Source organism: Myotis daubentonii, chromosome 3 (genome assembly GCF_963259705.1).
Source record: "Myotis daubentonii chromosome 3, mMyoDau2.1, whole genome shotgun sequence".
In the NCBI taxonomy this organism is placed as follows: domain Eukaryota; kingdom Metazoa; phylum Chordata; class Mammalia; order Chiroptera; family Vespertilionidae; genus Myotis; species Myotis daubentonii.
Window position 1 is genome coordinate 184,578,387 of NC_081842.1, and position 15,219 is coordinate 184,593,605.

The window sequence follows — 15,219 nt, forward strand, 5'->3', positions numbered from 1 at the left end:
TTTTTAGATTGCAGTTTTTGGTTTACAAGATACATTTTGAAGTTAGAGGGTTTTTTATGCAGCAAAGTTGATGCAGAGAAAATGCCTAAACAGCATGCTTTTGTCCCAGGTCGTCACTTGGTCCTTGTGTGCATTTTACTTGCCTTCCCTAAACTCTCTAATCTACTTAAAATCACCAAAGTGGAATTTTTGTGTATTGTACAAAACAGGGTGAGAGAAAATATATTGAAAGAAGGTGACATGTTACATTTTTCTTTATATGCCCTTATACTTCATATACTGTTAGCTGGACTTTCTCCATGCTTCCTAGTTGTATGTCATTTTATTGCTGTAGTATGGGAGTTTAATTTTTGTGTTAGCAATTGAGGAGTGACACAAACTGTGTACCAACTACAGTACACTAATCTTCCTCTGTAGTCATCTGTGGTATCACCTTCTAACTTGTTTGAGGTTGAAATTGTTTGTCTCACTCTTCTTATTTGATGGTATTTTTAACAGTGAATGACTATCACATGTGAGTCACTCTTTTTGAGTTAGAGTGATGGAAGAGGTGTGAAAGTCATTTCACAAAGAAGATTGAGCCAAGGTGGAAGCAGCTCATTGGGAGGCCATCCATCTTTTAAGAACAGCTTCTGTTGATGAAGTTAATTATAAGAATAGCTTACATTTATAAAATATAAAGTTTATAGAGTGACTTCACATGTAATATTTATTTCATTTAATTTTTAAGGTGGGCAGGGCAGAAATTACTTCTCAGTGAAGATCATAGCAGAGCCAAAAATAAATCCAGCTAGATTTTCTAACTGCAAGTACCATTCACAGACCAATTTTGACACCTTCATTATTGAAAGAGAACCATATGGAAAGGCTGCCTTATATGAAGATAGTTTAATATTTACTATGGAACATGCCTGAGCAGTATGTTTTACTTTAATTAAGGTAGACACTAAAGTATTTAACAAAAGCAAGTATTTGTTGAATTAAATAAAATTACCACCATTATAATTTTAATACTCAATAAAAATTTGTGCACTAACTCTGTGCCAGATGATACAATTACAAATAAATCAGCATTCATCTCCACAAGAAACATATACTTTAGTGGAGGAAGTACTTTATAAATCTGATATCTGCCCTAGCCGGTTTGGTTCAGTGGATAGAGCATCCACCTGTAGACTGAAGGGTCCCGGGTTCATTTCTGGTCAAGGGCACATGCCCGGGTTGTGGGCTCGATCCCCAGTAGGGGGTGTGCAGCGGGCAGCCGATCAATGATTTTCTCTCATCATTGATATTTCTCTCTCTCTTTCCCTCTCCCTTCCTTTCTGAAATCAATAAAAATCTATTTTTAAAAAGATTTTAGCCCTAACCGGTTTGGCTCAGTGGATAGAGCGTTGGCCTGCGGACTCAAGGGTCCCAGGTTCGATTCCAGTTAGGGGCGTGTAACTTGGTTGCGGGCATATCCTCAGTGGGGGGTGTACAGGGGGCAGCTGATGGATGTTTCTCTCTCATCGATGTTTCTAACTCTCTGTCCCTCTCCCTTTCTCTCTGTGAAAAATCAATAAAATATATTTTAAAAAAAGATTTTAAAAAAATAAATCTGATATCTGTTGTATTGCAAGGTACTGGACAGGCTAGAATCAAATGACAAAGGCATTGGGATCTGAAGTGAAGATACATAATATAGAACAATAGGTTAGAGAATTTAAGGGAAAATGTCTTAGTATATAATTGTGTGTGTGTTTAAAATTGCATTGGATGTGGTGTTCTTAAATGAGTTAAAATTGTTAGTAATACCATAAAAAATGTAATACCCTATATGCATGCAGTGCTTTTTAACATTTTAAATGCTTTGCCATATATAATTTTATAGTAATAATGTATAAATGTAAACTTTTTGTTTTTAGAACATCATAGGATCAAGTCCAGTTGCAGATTTCTCTGCTATTAAGGAGCTAGATACCCTTAACAATGAACTAGTTGACTTACAAAGGTATGTAAAGTAAAATTACAGATGACTACATAAATTATGTCTCTTTCTCTTTTTACTCCTTCCTTTCTCCCTCCCTCCCTCCCTCCCTCCCTCCCTCCCTCCCTCCCTCCCTCCTTCTCTCCCTCCTTCTTTCTCTCCTTCTTCCTCCCTCTCTGAAATCAATAAAAATATATTTTAAAACAAAACAAAATAAATAAATATAGCAAGTATTATTGATTTTCTTAATTTCTGTATTCCCTGGAAAGTTTATGGCAATATTCATTATAAAAATGACCTCCTAAAATTACTTTTTTTGAAATAAGGCCATTTTTCCATCTATAAGGCATTGTATTTAAATATCACTGTGTTTACAAAAACTCTACTCTTCCTTACCTTCACAACACTTTGATGCAGATAATGACTGATATTTTATTTTCATTTTTTTAAATATATTTTATTGAACTTTTACAGAGAGGAAAGGAGAGAGATAGAGAGTTAGAAACATCGATCAGCTGCCTCCTGCACATCTCCTACTGGGAACGTGCCCGCAACCCAGGTACATGCCCTTGACCGGAATCGAACCTGGGACCTTTCAGTCCGCAGGCTGACGCTCTATCCACTGAGCCAAACCGGTTTCGGCAGACTGATATTTTATTTTATTGATGGTGTTGAGACATAGGGTGTTAAATAATTTATCTGGATTATATTGCAAGAACTTTGGCAATGATCTTTTCTCATCCATTTGAACATTGAGATTGTTGTAGAGAAACTTAGTTGTGATTTTTTTTTTTTTAGTTGCAAGAAAGAACCAACCCAGTCTAACTTAAGTGAGAGTGAATTTGTTGAATTTTGAAACTAAGACCTCTTAGAAGTAGTGATAGCTTAAAGCATTGCTTTATACTTGGGCTCAAATAATATAATCAGTTCTCTTGCTCTCCCCATTTCTTTTTTTTTTAAAATATATTTTTATTGATTTCAGAGAGAGGAAGGGAGAGGGAGAGAGAGAATCATCAATGATGAGAGAAAATCACTGACTGGCTGCCTCGTGCACCCCGCCCCCGCCTCCACCACCCCCCTGGAGATTGAGCCCACAACCCCAGTATATGCACTTGACCGGAATCAAACCGGGACCCTTCAGTCCTCAGGCCGATGCTCTCTCCCCTGAGCCAAACCGGCTAGAGCTGCTCTCTCCATTTCTTGTTTCCACTTACACTGGGTTTGATCCATTCTCAGATGGATTTTCATTATGTTGTCAAGGGGGCTATAGAATACTTAGCCTCATGTACATATAATTTCAAATCTAGTGGAGTGCCTCTCTTCTGGCAGTTCCTGGAAAAGTTCTAAGATTCAACCTGATTGGACTAGCTTAACGCCATGCCTACCCCTGAAACAATCGGGTGAAGGATGTATATATTTGATTTTTCATGAACTCTGTCCTGGGAGTGGTAGGTGGTAATTTGCCACTGATACCATATGAAGTAGAGGAGAGGGTATCCCCACATGAAAATTCTGCAAGATGGAAAAATGCATTCTGGGGAGGTAAATGTCTGCAGAAGACAGTATAACTTTAAATCACTATTAATTTCAGTGATCAGCCTCTTTGAACAATATGACTCGACATACTATAAACAGTCTGGGTACCTTTTGAAATGTCATTGTTTTCAGCGCATCTGCCTTCTACCAAATTCTTATTTCCTGCTAAAAAATTGCCTTTGCCTGTTACATAAGCCTCTAATATCGGAAGTAAAAAATAAAGCAAAAGAAAAAACCCCTTGAATATCAAAAAGTCCCACTTTCTTTCTTACTCGTGAAAAAAAAAATCCAATCCAAATTCACACATCAAATCATCAATCGTGCTGGTTGTATAAGTTTTACTTCTGTATTCTTCCTATTAGTCTGTCTCTCATTAAGATTTAAAAAGTTTTTACTGTGGTTCAGAATAGAAGTAAAAGTTTAATCACTGAGTCTGTAATGGTGTGTAGACTTTTCATGATCATGTGGTCCATAAATGGCCCATTAACATTTTTTTGTGTGCCTCCTAGGTTATATATATATTTATTTATATATAAAATAGTATCTAGATTTGAAAATGCTTGTCTTCTATGCCTCTCAGGCCTATGAAAATGGACACCAGTATTCTAAGACTTGCTTGACTTCAAGAGAAGTTATTTAATATATGAAATGTTCTGTGTGTGTTTTAATAGGAAGTAGAGCATCATACATAAAATGTTCTTGCCAGTGCAAACATTTGCAATTATTAATTACATTTTGGTCAACTGAGCTTTCCCTAACTTTTAGTAACCCTAATGTTAAGTTGTACTAGTGGCAGTATTGCTTAGTGAATCCCAGCTAACATAAAAAACATACCTAACATTTTGCGACTGTCTTAGTAAAAAAATCATAGAACTCCAAAATCTTTTTAGGTTTTAAGTTGTAGTCATGTTTTATAAATGTATAATACATGATTTGACGTTTGTGAAAATACTTTCCCTAGGTTTTTATTTAGGTGAGATCTACAGTGTAGCTAAACTTCCATCATCTGTCAACTCCAGTAATGTCATAATGAGACTCATCTACCCAGCTAAAATTATGATTGTTAAAATTCTCTTTTATAACTGTTTGTTTAGGTCACTAATTCCTTCAACTTTTGCTACATAGGCATTTAAGTATGTCAATCAAGTTAAATTAGTATGATACTTTTAACTTAAAAAAAAGGAAAAGCAAAGATAATAATGTAATAATCATATCAAATACCTAGATCTCTCACCTGAGCTCAACTTTTATATTTTTTATTGCCAACCAGTGTTTTCATCTGAATATCCAGTAGGATATGACTTTCTAATCTTTCCCTGACCACTGTCTTTATCTCTTTTATTTCCCTTTCTCAGTGACATCACTCTTCATCTGGCTAGTCACTCAAGCTACAAACTTGAGACAAACTTGAGATTTTTCTTCCTCTCCTCCTATTCTTCTATCTTGAAATGTTTTTTGAAATCATTCCTACCTTCCCATTTCCTTTGCCTAATTAGCTCTTCCTCATCCTTCAAATCTCGCCTTAGACATCATTTCCTCCAGAAGAGGAAGCCCTCTCAACTTTTATGTCCCAAACCTGCACCTGTCAAATTTTATATAATAGTCTATTGTACTTGGTCTTATACTTACTGTACTTTATTATAATTGCCTATTTTGTTTGGATTTCTCACTAGACTACTTTTAAGCATAGGGACTATTTGCTTGTTCACAATTGTATTGCTTAGCTTATGTAATAGATGAAAAAATAAGTGGCTCAATTTTGTTGAAATCTGCCCATACTTTTTTCTGTTTCTTAGTTTTAGCCTTTATCTCTTATCTGGACCACTCTTATAACCTCCTAATTGACTCTCTGCTTTGGGTTTCTTGACCATCCTACCTCCAGTCCTATATAATAAAAGCCTAATATGCTAAGTGTCTGGTCAACCTGTTGCCTGTTCAATCAAAGCGTAATATGCTAATGATATGCTAAGGCTGCTCAACCACTCGCTATGATGTGCACTGACCAGCAGGGGGCAGTCGACCAGTCGCTATGACATGCACTGACCACCAGGGGCCAGAAAGTCAACCAGTCACTATGATATTCACTGACCACCAGGGGGCAGACGCTCCAACTGGCAGGTTAGCTTACTGCTGGGGTCTGGCCAATCGGGACTGAGTGAGATGGGCCAGACACACCCTGGAGCCCTCCTGCAGTCCCTCCCCAGCCAGCCAACCTCCTGCATCCCTCCCGGCCCTGATCGTGCACTGGTGGGGTCCATCAGCCTGGCCTGCACCCTCTCACAATCTGGGACCCCTCAGGGGATGTCAGAGAGCTGCCAGTTTTGGCCCAATCCGCAGGCCAGGCCAAGGGACCCCACTGGTGCATGAATTCGTGCACTGGGCCTCTAGTTGATGTATAAAGTACAACTCAGATCCCTTAGTGACTCCCCATTCCTACTGGATCCAGTTCACTTTTCTGAGTATGGCATAAAGGCTCTTCCTTCCTGGTGTTCCCTTGGCTCACTGACCATTCTTCTGCCTTAGCCATCCCCGGTAGTAAACACTGAGTATCTTGGGAGCAGTCACAGTATGTTTGCTCTTGTACTCTCAGTGTTCAGCATAGTGCTCTAATCTACTGTTTAGTTTCATCCCTCTTCTCCAGCCAAATGGTGGGTGGGCTTATTACTTCTCACCTCAACATGCCACTACTTTTATTCTCTTTGCCTCTGATCCTGCTGTTCCCCTTTGCCTGAGATACCTTTTGCTTTGTAAACTTTCACTGATGCTTCAAATTTCAGCTTAAATACCATCTCCTTTGTCAAACCTTCCCTGAAAGGTTGATTGCTAGTTGCTCTTTCCTGTCTATTTCTAGATACTTTTACTCACTGCATTTTATTATGGTCTGTTTTTAAATATGTCTTTTAAAAAAATTTAAACTCCTTTAGGTCAAGAGCTGTGTCTTATTCATTTGGATAGGTTTAAAAATTAATGCACTCATTGCCTGAAACCATAGAATCTCAGTATAGGTTAGTTAGTTGAATAAGTCAGAGTATGTTATAAATATTAGAATATTTCCCAGACTTAATTCCCACAAAGTTTATGGCAGACTAGAGGCCATATGTTAAATGATGAAATAAGGCAAAAGAGTTGCTCAGTAATAGCTTATTTTGAAGACTATAGTAGAAAATTTTATTGACAAAAGGATTTTTAATCCTCACAGGGACATGAGGTTAGTGGGCTGATTTTTCATATTTTGGGTACCTGTTTTTCAAGCAGCTCCTTTGAGAATCTGTTGAAGACACGTAAACTGTACCCAGGAAAAAAAAAGGTGTATCTATGTATACCATTTTGTACTTATTTCAAGAGTTTCCAGACCCTTGAAAACTCTCCATGAAACCATTTTCAAGAACCCTTGCTCTGAAAGTAAAGTGGCTAAATAGAGAAGTTCTTGGAAGTGAAAATGCAAAACGTACTGAGAAATTGCTTCAGTCACTTAGAGTGGTGGTGGTGAATTATGCTGAGGCAGGAGTTAATATTTGTTTGTCTTCAACCAGCTTCTTCCTTCCTGTCTCTGTCCTTCTAGCAAAAACATCAGGAAGTAAAAGCTACATCCTGTCAAGCTGGTTTGTTATCCTGGTCTTGGGCCAGTAAACAGGATAGGTAATGATAATAATTATTATTAGACATTGTGCTCTGCCTGCTTTATATAATTCTCTTATTTAATCCTTAAATGTTGCTGAAGGGTAAATAGTTTTATCTTAGTGTTCCAGTTGAGGAATGGGCAAGTCTTTTCTAAAAAGCCTCCCCTGATATCCACCTCATCTAGGAGCACTCAATCTCCTTTTCTCAGAACATGTAGAAATACTGGGTTCTATTTCTTTCTACAGGAGACTCTGAGCTCTGTGTGATAACACAGAATGTCTCTTATTCTATATAATAAAAGCATAGTATGCAAATTGTCCTCTCAACTGGGAGTTATCTGGGAGTTCGACCAGGGTGCCGGGCCAGCTGGGGGAAGAGGCCCCGGCCAGCAGCTACTAGGGACCCTACCAGTGTATGAATTTCGTGTATTAGGCCTCTAGTTTGTAATAAAGCAATACAGTGTAGTATTTCAGAGCATGGGCTTCCTAACCAGATTGCCCGGTTTGATTCCTGGCATGACTTAGACAAGTTTCTTAGTTAATTATTTGAGCTTCAGTTGTATAAAGTAAAATGGATATACAAATAATACCATGTAAAATGCCTAGTACAGTTCTTGGAACATGGTAAATTGTCAATACATGTTAGTATCATCATCATCCCTAACATCCAGCTCAGCAAACATTAGTTGAAGTAGCTGAATAGTTGAAGAAAGACAGGATCTATTTATCCAGGATCTATATCCCTAAATACTATATATAGATCTCTACCTCAATTATGTTTGAGAGCTGATCTAAAAAATACATATTTAAGGAATATAGTTTGAAAATTTTTAATGTTTTTTGTTTAGTTCAGTTCAAGTACCTTTAGAAACTATTATCTCTGGAGAAAACATTGCTTATGATATTGAATCTGGAGCTCTTTTGTTTGTATAATCCAACCTAGTCTGTTTCTGGCCCTGTAAAGATCTGTGGTACTGATACTAGAAGGTCTTAATCATGACTACCTCAGGAATGGTGTTACTGATTGAGTAATAGAAGCACGAGGCTATAGTGTACATTTGGTAATAAGGAGGCAATTTAATTCAGTTTCACATAAAGGGCTGGGTGGGAGGGTGAGGCTATTGCATTTCTCCAGGCTGATTCAGTTTGGAGGGGAGTGCTCTATCCAGGGAAGATGGCATCTGTTGACGGAGTGGAAGAGGGACTTGGCACAGGTACCTGGTGGCTGTCCCTTCAGATCTTTCCTTGGAGTTGCACAACCCAGTCCTCACTTAACTTCATTCCTCTCTGATCTGCCCCCTCCCTCTATCAGAGCCCAGGGTGAGTGTGCTGGCCCTTTAAGAGGGCACCTGGGTTTCTAGCAACTCCGGATTCTCCCTGGTGGACAGAATCCCCACTGGTTTTCACAGCCAGATATTATGCTTTGAAACCATATAATGAGTTGCTCACAATAGAGAGTCCTTGGATTATTTTGAATATTTAGACAAGATTACGGGATAGAGATTTCAGTGATTACATATTTTACAATTGTGTCGCAGATCATTTTCTAAACTTTTTTGTAACTCATAATTCCTTTTAACAAATTTAAAAATTACTCCATTGATATTTAAAACTAGAAATAATTGTATAAGTAAAAAGCAGCCAAAGCATAGGCTCAAAGCCTACTTTTTTCCTAATTACATGTCATCTTGTACATTTTGCCTTGCATATCTTAAGATGGTAAAGATATTAGCGTCTGCATAATGAAAAATAAAAAAATGAAAGTTTATGTGATCTGAATTGAGTCAGTAAACCTATTTCACAGCAGAGTCAGATTAGAATCCAACTCAGTTTTAGCCCATTTTACTTGATTCCATAGACCCTCGTGCATCACTGAAAACTACATAATGAGAGTAGCGTGCTTTTCTATGTTTGGTTGCTAGAGAGATTTATTGATAATTGAGCTATTTCAGGTTAAGTGTGCACTAAAGGATTTTTATAAATGAGTCTTAGGATTGAAAAATATACCTTCAGTGTTTCACAACTTTCTAGTTTTTAACTGGTTTCTAGTTTTTATTGTTTTCCAGTTGGAAAATAATAGATGCTTATGTTTAGGGAAAAAGACATAAAACTGTATATGGAAAGGACTTTGAAGGTGATTTAATACTGTTTCTCTTAAAATGTTGGTATTACATAAAAATTATGGCAGATGGCTCACTCCCTTCTCCCCATAAACAGAGACTGGGTGAGTGGAAGTGAGTTGCATGAAGTCAAGGTCCTGAGCCTGACTGTCTTTGTGAATGGCTTTTGACTGCTTCATAGTAGGATTATGTGGTTATCAACTTTATACTTTTGAAAGCCTAGCTTGGGCTTTGCTTTCCTTGCTGGTTCAGATACTAGTTTCTACAGAATCAGAACAGGCAACCTTTGGAACACCAGGGAGCTCTATCCTTGGCCTTTCTTTATGGCTTTGGTGTTCTTGGATTCCTCAGGTTGTACCAGCATCTTGGAGTGACTAGGGTAGCCGTGGGCAAACTACGGCCCGCGGGAAATGAATAAAACTAAAAAAAAAAAAAAAAAAAAGACCGTACCCTTTTATGTAATGATGTTTACTTTGAATTTATATTAGTTCACACAAACACTCCATCCATGCTTTTGTTCCGGCCCTCCGGTCCAGTTTAAGAACCCATTGTGGCCCTGGAGTCAAAAAGTTTGCCCACCCCTGGACTAGGGCCAGAGAGTCAAAGATAGAGGGTGTGTAGGATCATTCCATTTCCCTTTTCTGGAATTTACTTAGGTGAAGGTGATAGCTTTCCTGTCATGACATCCAAGATGAGTAATGCTCTAAGCCAGTGGTCGCCAACCGGTGGTCCACAGAGGTCCGAAAGGTTGGCAACCGCTGCTCTAAGCAAGATGCTCACATACCTTTATTTGGAATATATCTTACGTCTGTCTTATCCACGTATGTTGAGCTTCTTAGGAAACTGCATGTAAACATTTTTTGTGCATAATCTTGAAAATAGTTAAAATTTTAAATTAGTAACATTAAACAGAATGGAGACTTACAAAATGGCGACCAGCAGCAAGGTAGGGAGGGAGAGAGTGTGAGAGTGCAAGGAAGTGATAGAGGAGTGTGTGGACGCGTGTGGTGTGTGTGTATGAGCTAGGGACAGTTAGATTCTGCAGGTCTTCTAAGGGGCTGCTAAACCGGGCAGTCTTAGGCGGCGGAGTCCCGCTCCCTGCGCGGACGCTCCTGGGTGGCCAGCACGGGCACGGCGACCACGCCATCTTGGGAAACAGAGCTGCTTGAGACTAGGATCCTGGCCTCAGCACCACCCAGTCTGATCTCAGACGTATACCAGGACCCTGCAGCCACTGGGGACAGAGACCTGTGACCACAGCTACAGACCTGCGGACACCAAAAGTTCAGAAATCCCTGGGGCAGATCCATGAGTAACAGAGCCCATCCCCCCTTCCCGCAGGCTCCCGGGCAGCGCCAGAGTAACTAACTGATAGACCCACCCCTTGCCGGGGCCTCAGCACTCCAGGAACTTTAGTCTGGAAGTGTGCGAGCACCTTGGAACTGATCCTACGCGCACTGCCGGCTTCTGAGCCCTGGGCTGGAAGCAAACACGCGAACCCCAGGAACTGAGCCTAGGCGCACTGCCGGCTTCTGAGCCCTGGGCTGGGAGCAATCGCGCGAACACCGGGAATTTGTCCCACGTATCACAGGCCCAGGGACCCCGATTCTCTGGGCAGGTGGCAGCACCAAGCACCAGTGACTTGACTGTGTTTCTTTTCACCTGCGCCTGAGATCCTGATTTCCTGTGCATTCATACTAAGAGCCAGTGACTCCAATTCCTGGTGCAAGGGCACACAGGGACCCTGATTCTCAAGGCAAGGTCGCGCAAAGAAACAGAGACTCTGATACTGGATTCTGGGGAACTCTGACTCCTGGCGCACGCTAGGGGGCTCTGGTTTTCAACACGCTTCAGGGGGGTCTCTGTTTCAGCACGGTGCAGGCAGGGTCCCTGATTCTAAGGGCGCGTACGAGGCCACATTGAGTGCTGACAACACTGACTCTGAGCAAGCCTGGTTCCCACCAACCCACAACAACCACACATCTTAGTGTCAGAGCTCTTCAGTGACACTAGAGTGGTGGGAGGCTCCCACTGCACACGGCCCAGGCCCACGCAACTTGACGTTTGAACCATCGGGAGATAATCAGAATGAAGAGGCGAAACAACACCCAGAGGAAAGACAATGAGGAGTCACCAAGAAAGGACATTAATGAAGTTGAAGCATGCAACATGACAGAAAAAGAATTCAGAATAATGGTTGTACAATTCATTCACCGAATGGATGAGAAAATCAACAACCTATGCAAGAATCAGGAAGAAATGAAAAGTGATATAGCTACAATCAAAAACACCATGGAAAGTTTCAACAGCAGACTAGAAGAAGCAGAGGACCGAATTAGTGAATTAGAAGATAAGGCAGAGAAACAAGCTCAATCTGAACAGCAACTGGAGAAAAAAATTAAAAAGCAGGAGGAGAGCCTAAGGGAGCTTCGGGACAACATGAAACAAAGTAACATACGCATAATAGGGCTGCAAGAAGGACAAGAAGAGCAGCAAGGATTAGAAAATCTATTTGAAGAAATAATGTCAGAAAACTTCCCAGATATGGGGAAGAAAAAAGTTACACAAGTACAGAGAGTCCCAGGCAAGATGAACCCCAAAAGACCCACACCAAGACACGTCATAATAACGACGGCAAATGTACAAGACAAAGACAGAATCGTAAAGGCTGCAAGAGAGAAACAGAGAGTTACCTACAAAGGATCCCCCATCAGATTATCAAATGATTTCTCAACAGAAACACATCAGGCCAGAAAAGAATGGACAGAAATTTACAAAGTGATGCAAAGCAAAGGACTGAATCCAAGAATACTCTATCCAGCAAGGCTATCATTCAAAATTGAAGGGGAAATAAGAAGCTTCACAGACAAAAAAAGGCTAAGGGAGTTTATCACCACCAAGCCAGCAATGCAAGAAATGCTAAAGGGACTGGTGTAAAAAGAAGAACTAAAAAGCCCAGAAAAAAAAACAGCCACAAAAAAAAATAGAAATGGCTACAAACAAGTACCTTTCAATAATAACTTTAAACGTAAATGGACTAAATGGTCCAATCAAAAGACATCGGGTGGCTGAATGGATAAAAAAACATGACCCATATATTTGCTGTCTACAAGAGACCCACCTCATTAGAAGGGACTCACACAGACTGAAAGTGAAGGGATGGAAAAATATCTTTCAGGCAAATGGAAATGAAAAAAAAGCTGGGGTAGCAATACTGATATCAGACAAAATAGACCTCAAAGTGAAGGCCATAACAAGAGATAAGAAAGGCCACTTCATAATACTAAAGGGATCAATACAACAAGAGGATATAACCCTGATAAACATATATGCACCCAATGCAGGAGCACCCAAATACATAAGAAAACTCCTGGAAGATATCAGGGGAGAGATCGACAACAATACAATCATAGTAGGGGACTTTAATACGCCACTGACATCACTGGATAAATCCGCTAGACAAAAACTCAGCAAAGAAACAGCAATTCTAAATGACTCACTAGATCAGATGGACTTAATTGACATCTTCAGAACACTTCACCCCAAAGCCACAAAATACATGTTCTTCTCAAGTGCTCATCGGACATCTTCAAAAATAGACCACATATTGGGTCACAAACAAAGTCTCCCCAAATTCAAGAAGATTGAAATCATACCAAGCATCTTCTCAGACCACACGGCCATAATATTAGAAATAAACTACAACAAAAACAACTCAAAATACTCAAACACTTGGAAGCTGAATAGCACGTTATTAAATATTGATTGGGTTACCAATGAGATCAAAGAAGAAATTAAAAACATCCTGGAAACTAATGACAATGAAAACACAACAATCCAAAACCTTTGGGACGCAATGAAAGCAGTCCTGAGAGGGAAGTTTATAGCTCTACAGGCCTATCTCAACAAACAAGAAAAAATTGTAGTAAATCATCTAAATCTACACCTCAAAGAATTAGAAAGAGAGCAACAAGAAAAGCCTAGAGTGAGCAGAAGGAAGAAGATAATAAAGATTAGAGCAGAAATAAATGACATAGAGACCAAAAAAACAATACAGAAAATCAATGAAACAAAGAGGTGGTTCTTTGAAAGGATAAACAAGATTGACAGACCTCTAGCCAGGCTCACCAAGAAACAAAGAGAAAGGACCCAAATCAACAAAATCAGAAATGATAGAGGCGAAATAACAACAGATCCCACAGAAATACAAATGATTGTTAAAAAATACTATGGACAACTCTACTCCAACAAACTAGACAACCTGGAGGAAATGGACATATTCCTAGAAAAATACAACATTCCAAAACTTGATCAGGAAGAATCTAAAAATCTCAATAGGCCAATAACTATGGAAGAAATTGAAGCAGTCATCAAAAAGCTTCCAGCAAACAAAAGCCCAGGACCAGACGGCTTCACAGGGGAGTTTTACCAAACATTCAAGGAAGAACTAAAACCTATCCTCCTCAGACTACTACAAAAAATCCAAGAGGAAGGAACACTTCCAAGCTCATTCTATGAAGCCAGCATCACCCTAATACCAAACCAGGTAAAGACAACACAATGAAAGAGAATTACAGGCCAATATCCCTCATGAACATAGATGCCAACATCCTCAACAAAATCTTAGCAAATCGGATCCAGCAGTACATCAGAAAGATCATACACCACGACCAAGTAGGATTTATCCCAGGGATGCAAGGATGGTACAATATCCGCAAATCAATAAACGTGATACATCACATAAACAAATTGAAAGAAAAAAACCACATAGTCATATCAATTGATGCAGAAAAAGCATTTGACAAAATTCAACACCCATTTTTGATAAAAACTCTCAGCAAGGTGGGAATTGAAGGATCATACCTCAACATAATAAAAGCCATATATGACAAACCCACAGCCAACATCATACTCAATGGACAAAAACTAACACCATTTCCCCTAAGAACAGGAACAAGACAGGGATGCCCACTCTCACCACTCCTGTTTGACATAGTACTGGAAGTATTAGCCATTGGAATTAGACAAGAAGAAGAAATAAAAGGCATCCAAATTGGAAAAGAAGAAGTAAAACTGTCCTTATTTGCAGATGACATGATATTATACTTAAAAAACCCTAAAGACTCCATCAATAAACTATTAGACTTAATAAAAGAATTCGGCAATGTAGCAGGATACAAAATTAACGCCAAGAAATCTATGGCATTTCTATACACCAATAGTGAATGTGCAGAAAGAGAGACTAAAAAAGCAATCCCATTTACCATCACACCAAAAAAATTAAGCTACCTAGGAATAAACTTAACTAAAGAGATAAAAGACCTCTTCTCAGAAAACTACAGGACGTTGAAAAAAGAGATAGAGGAAGACATAAAGAGATGGAAGAACATACCATGTTCTTGGATTGGTAGAATCAACATCATTAAAATGTCCATACTGCCCAAAGCAATCTATAAATTCAATGTACTTCCCATTAAAATACCAATGGCTTATTTCACAGACCTAGAACGTACTCTCCAAAAATTCATCTGGAATAAAAAACGACCCCGAATAGCTGCAGCGATCCTGAGAAAGAACAAAGTAGGTGGGATCTCAATACCAGATATCAAGCTGTATTACAAAGCCACTGTTCTCAAAACTGCCTGGTACTGGCACAAGAACAGACATATAGATCAATGGAATAGAATAGAGAGCCCAGAAATCAGCCCCAACCAATACGCTCAATTAATATTTGACAAAGGAGGCAAGAACATAAAATGGAGTCAAGATAGTCTCTTCAATAAATGGTGTTGGGAAAATTGGACAGATACATGCAAGAAAATGAAACTAGACCACCAACTTACACCATACACAAAAATAAACTCAAAATGGATAAAGGACTTAAATATACGACGGGAAACCATACAAATACTAGAAAAATCCAAAGGCAACAAAATCTCAGACATATGCCGAAGCAATTTCTTCACTGATACAGCTC

At 39.3% G+C, this 15,219-nt stretch overlaps 2 protein-coding genes across 6 annotated transcripts in view; one reads left to right on the forward strand and one right to left on the reverse strand.

Moving 5' to 3' along the window:
- LOC132231104 (calmodulin-like) overlaps positions 1-15,219 on the reverse strand; it is a 428,233-nt gene that overhangs the window by 71,505 nt on the left and 341,509 nt on the right. The window lies entirely within an intron of this gene.
- Positions 1-15,219, forward strand: part of EPS15 (epidermal growth factor receptor pathway substrate 15) — a 123,046-nt gene that overhangs the window by 48,478 nt on the left and 59,349 nt on the right. For all 5 annotated transcript variants that reach the window (XM_059689626.1, XM_059689622.1, XM_059689623.1 and 2 more), the window contains exon 12: positions 1,905-1,990. In XM_059689626.1, the coding sequence (XP_059545609.1) occupies positions 1,905-1,990 (86 nt within the window). The remainder of the gene's footprint in view (positions 1-1,904; positions 1,991-15,219) is intronic.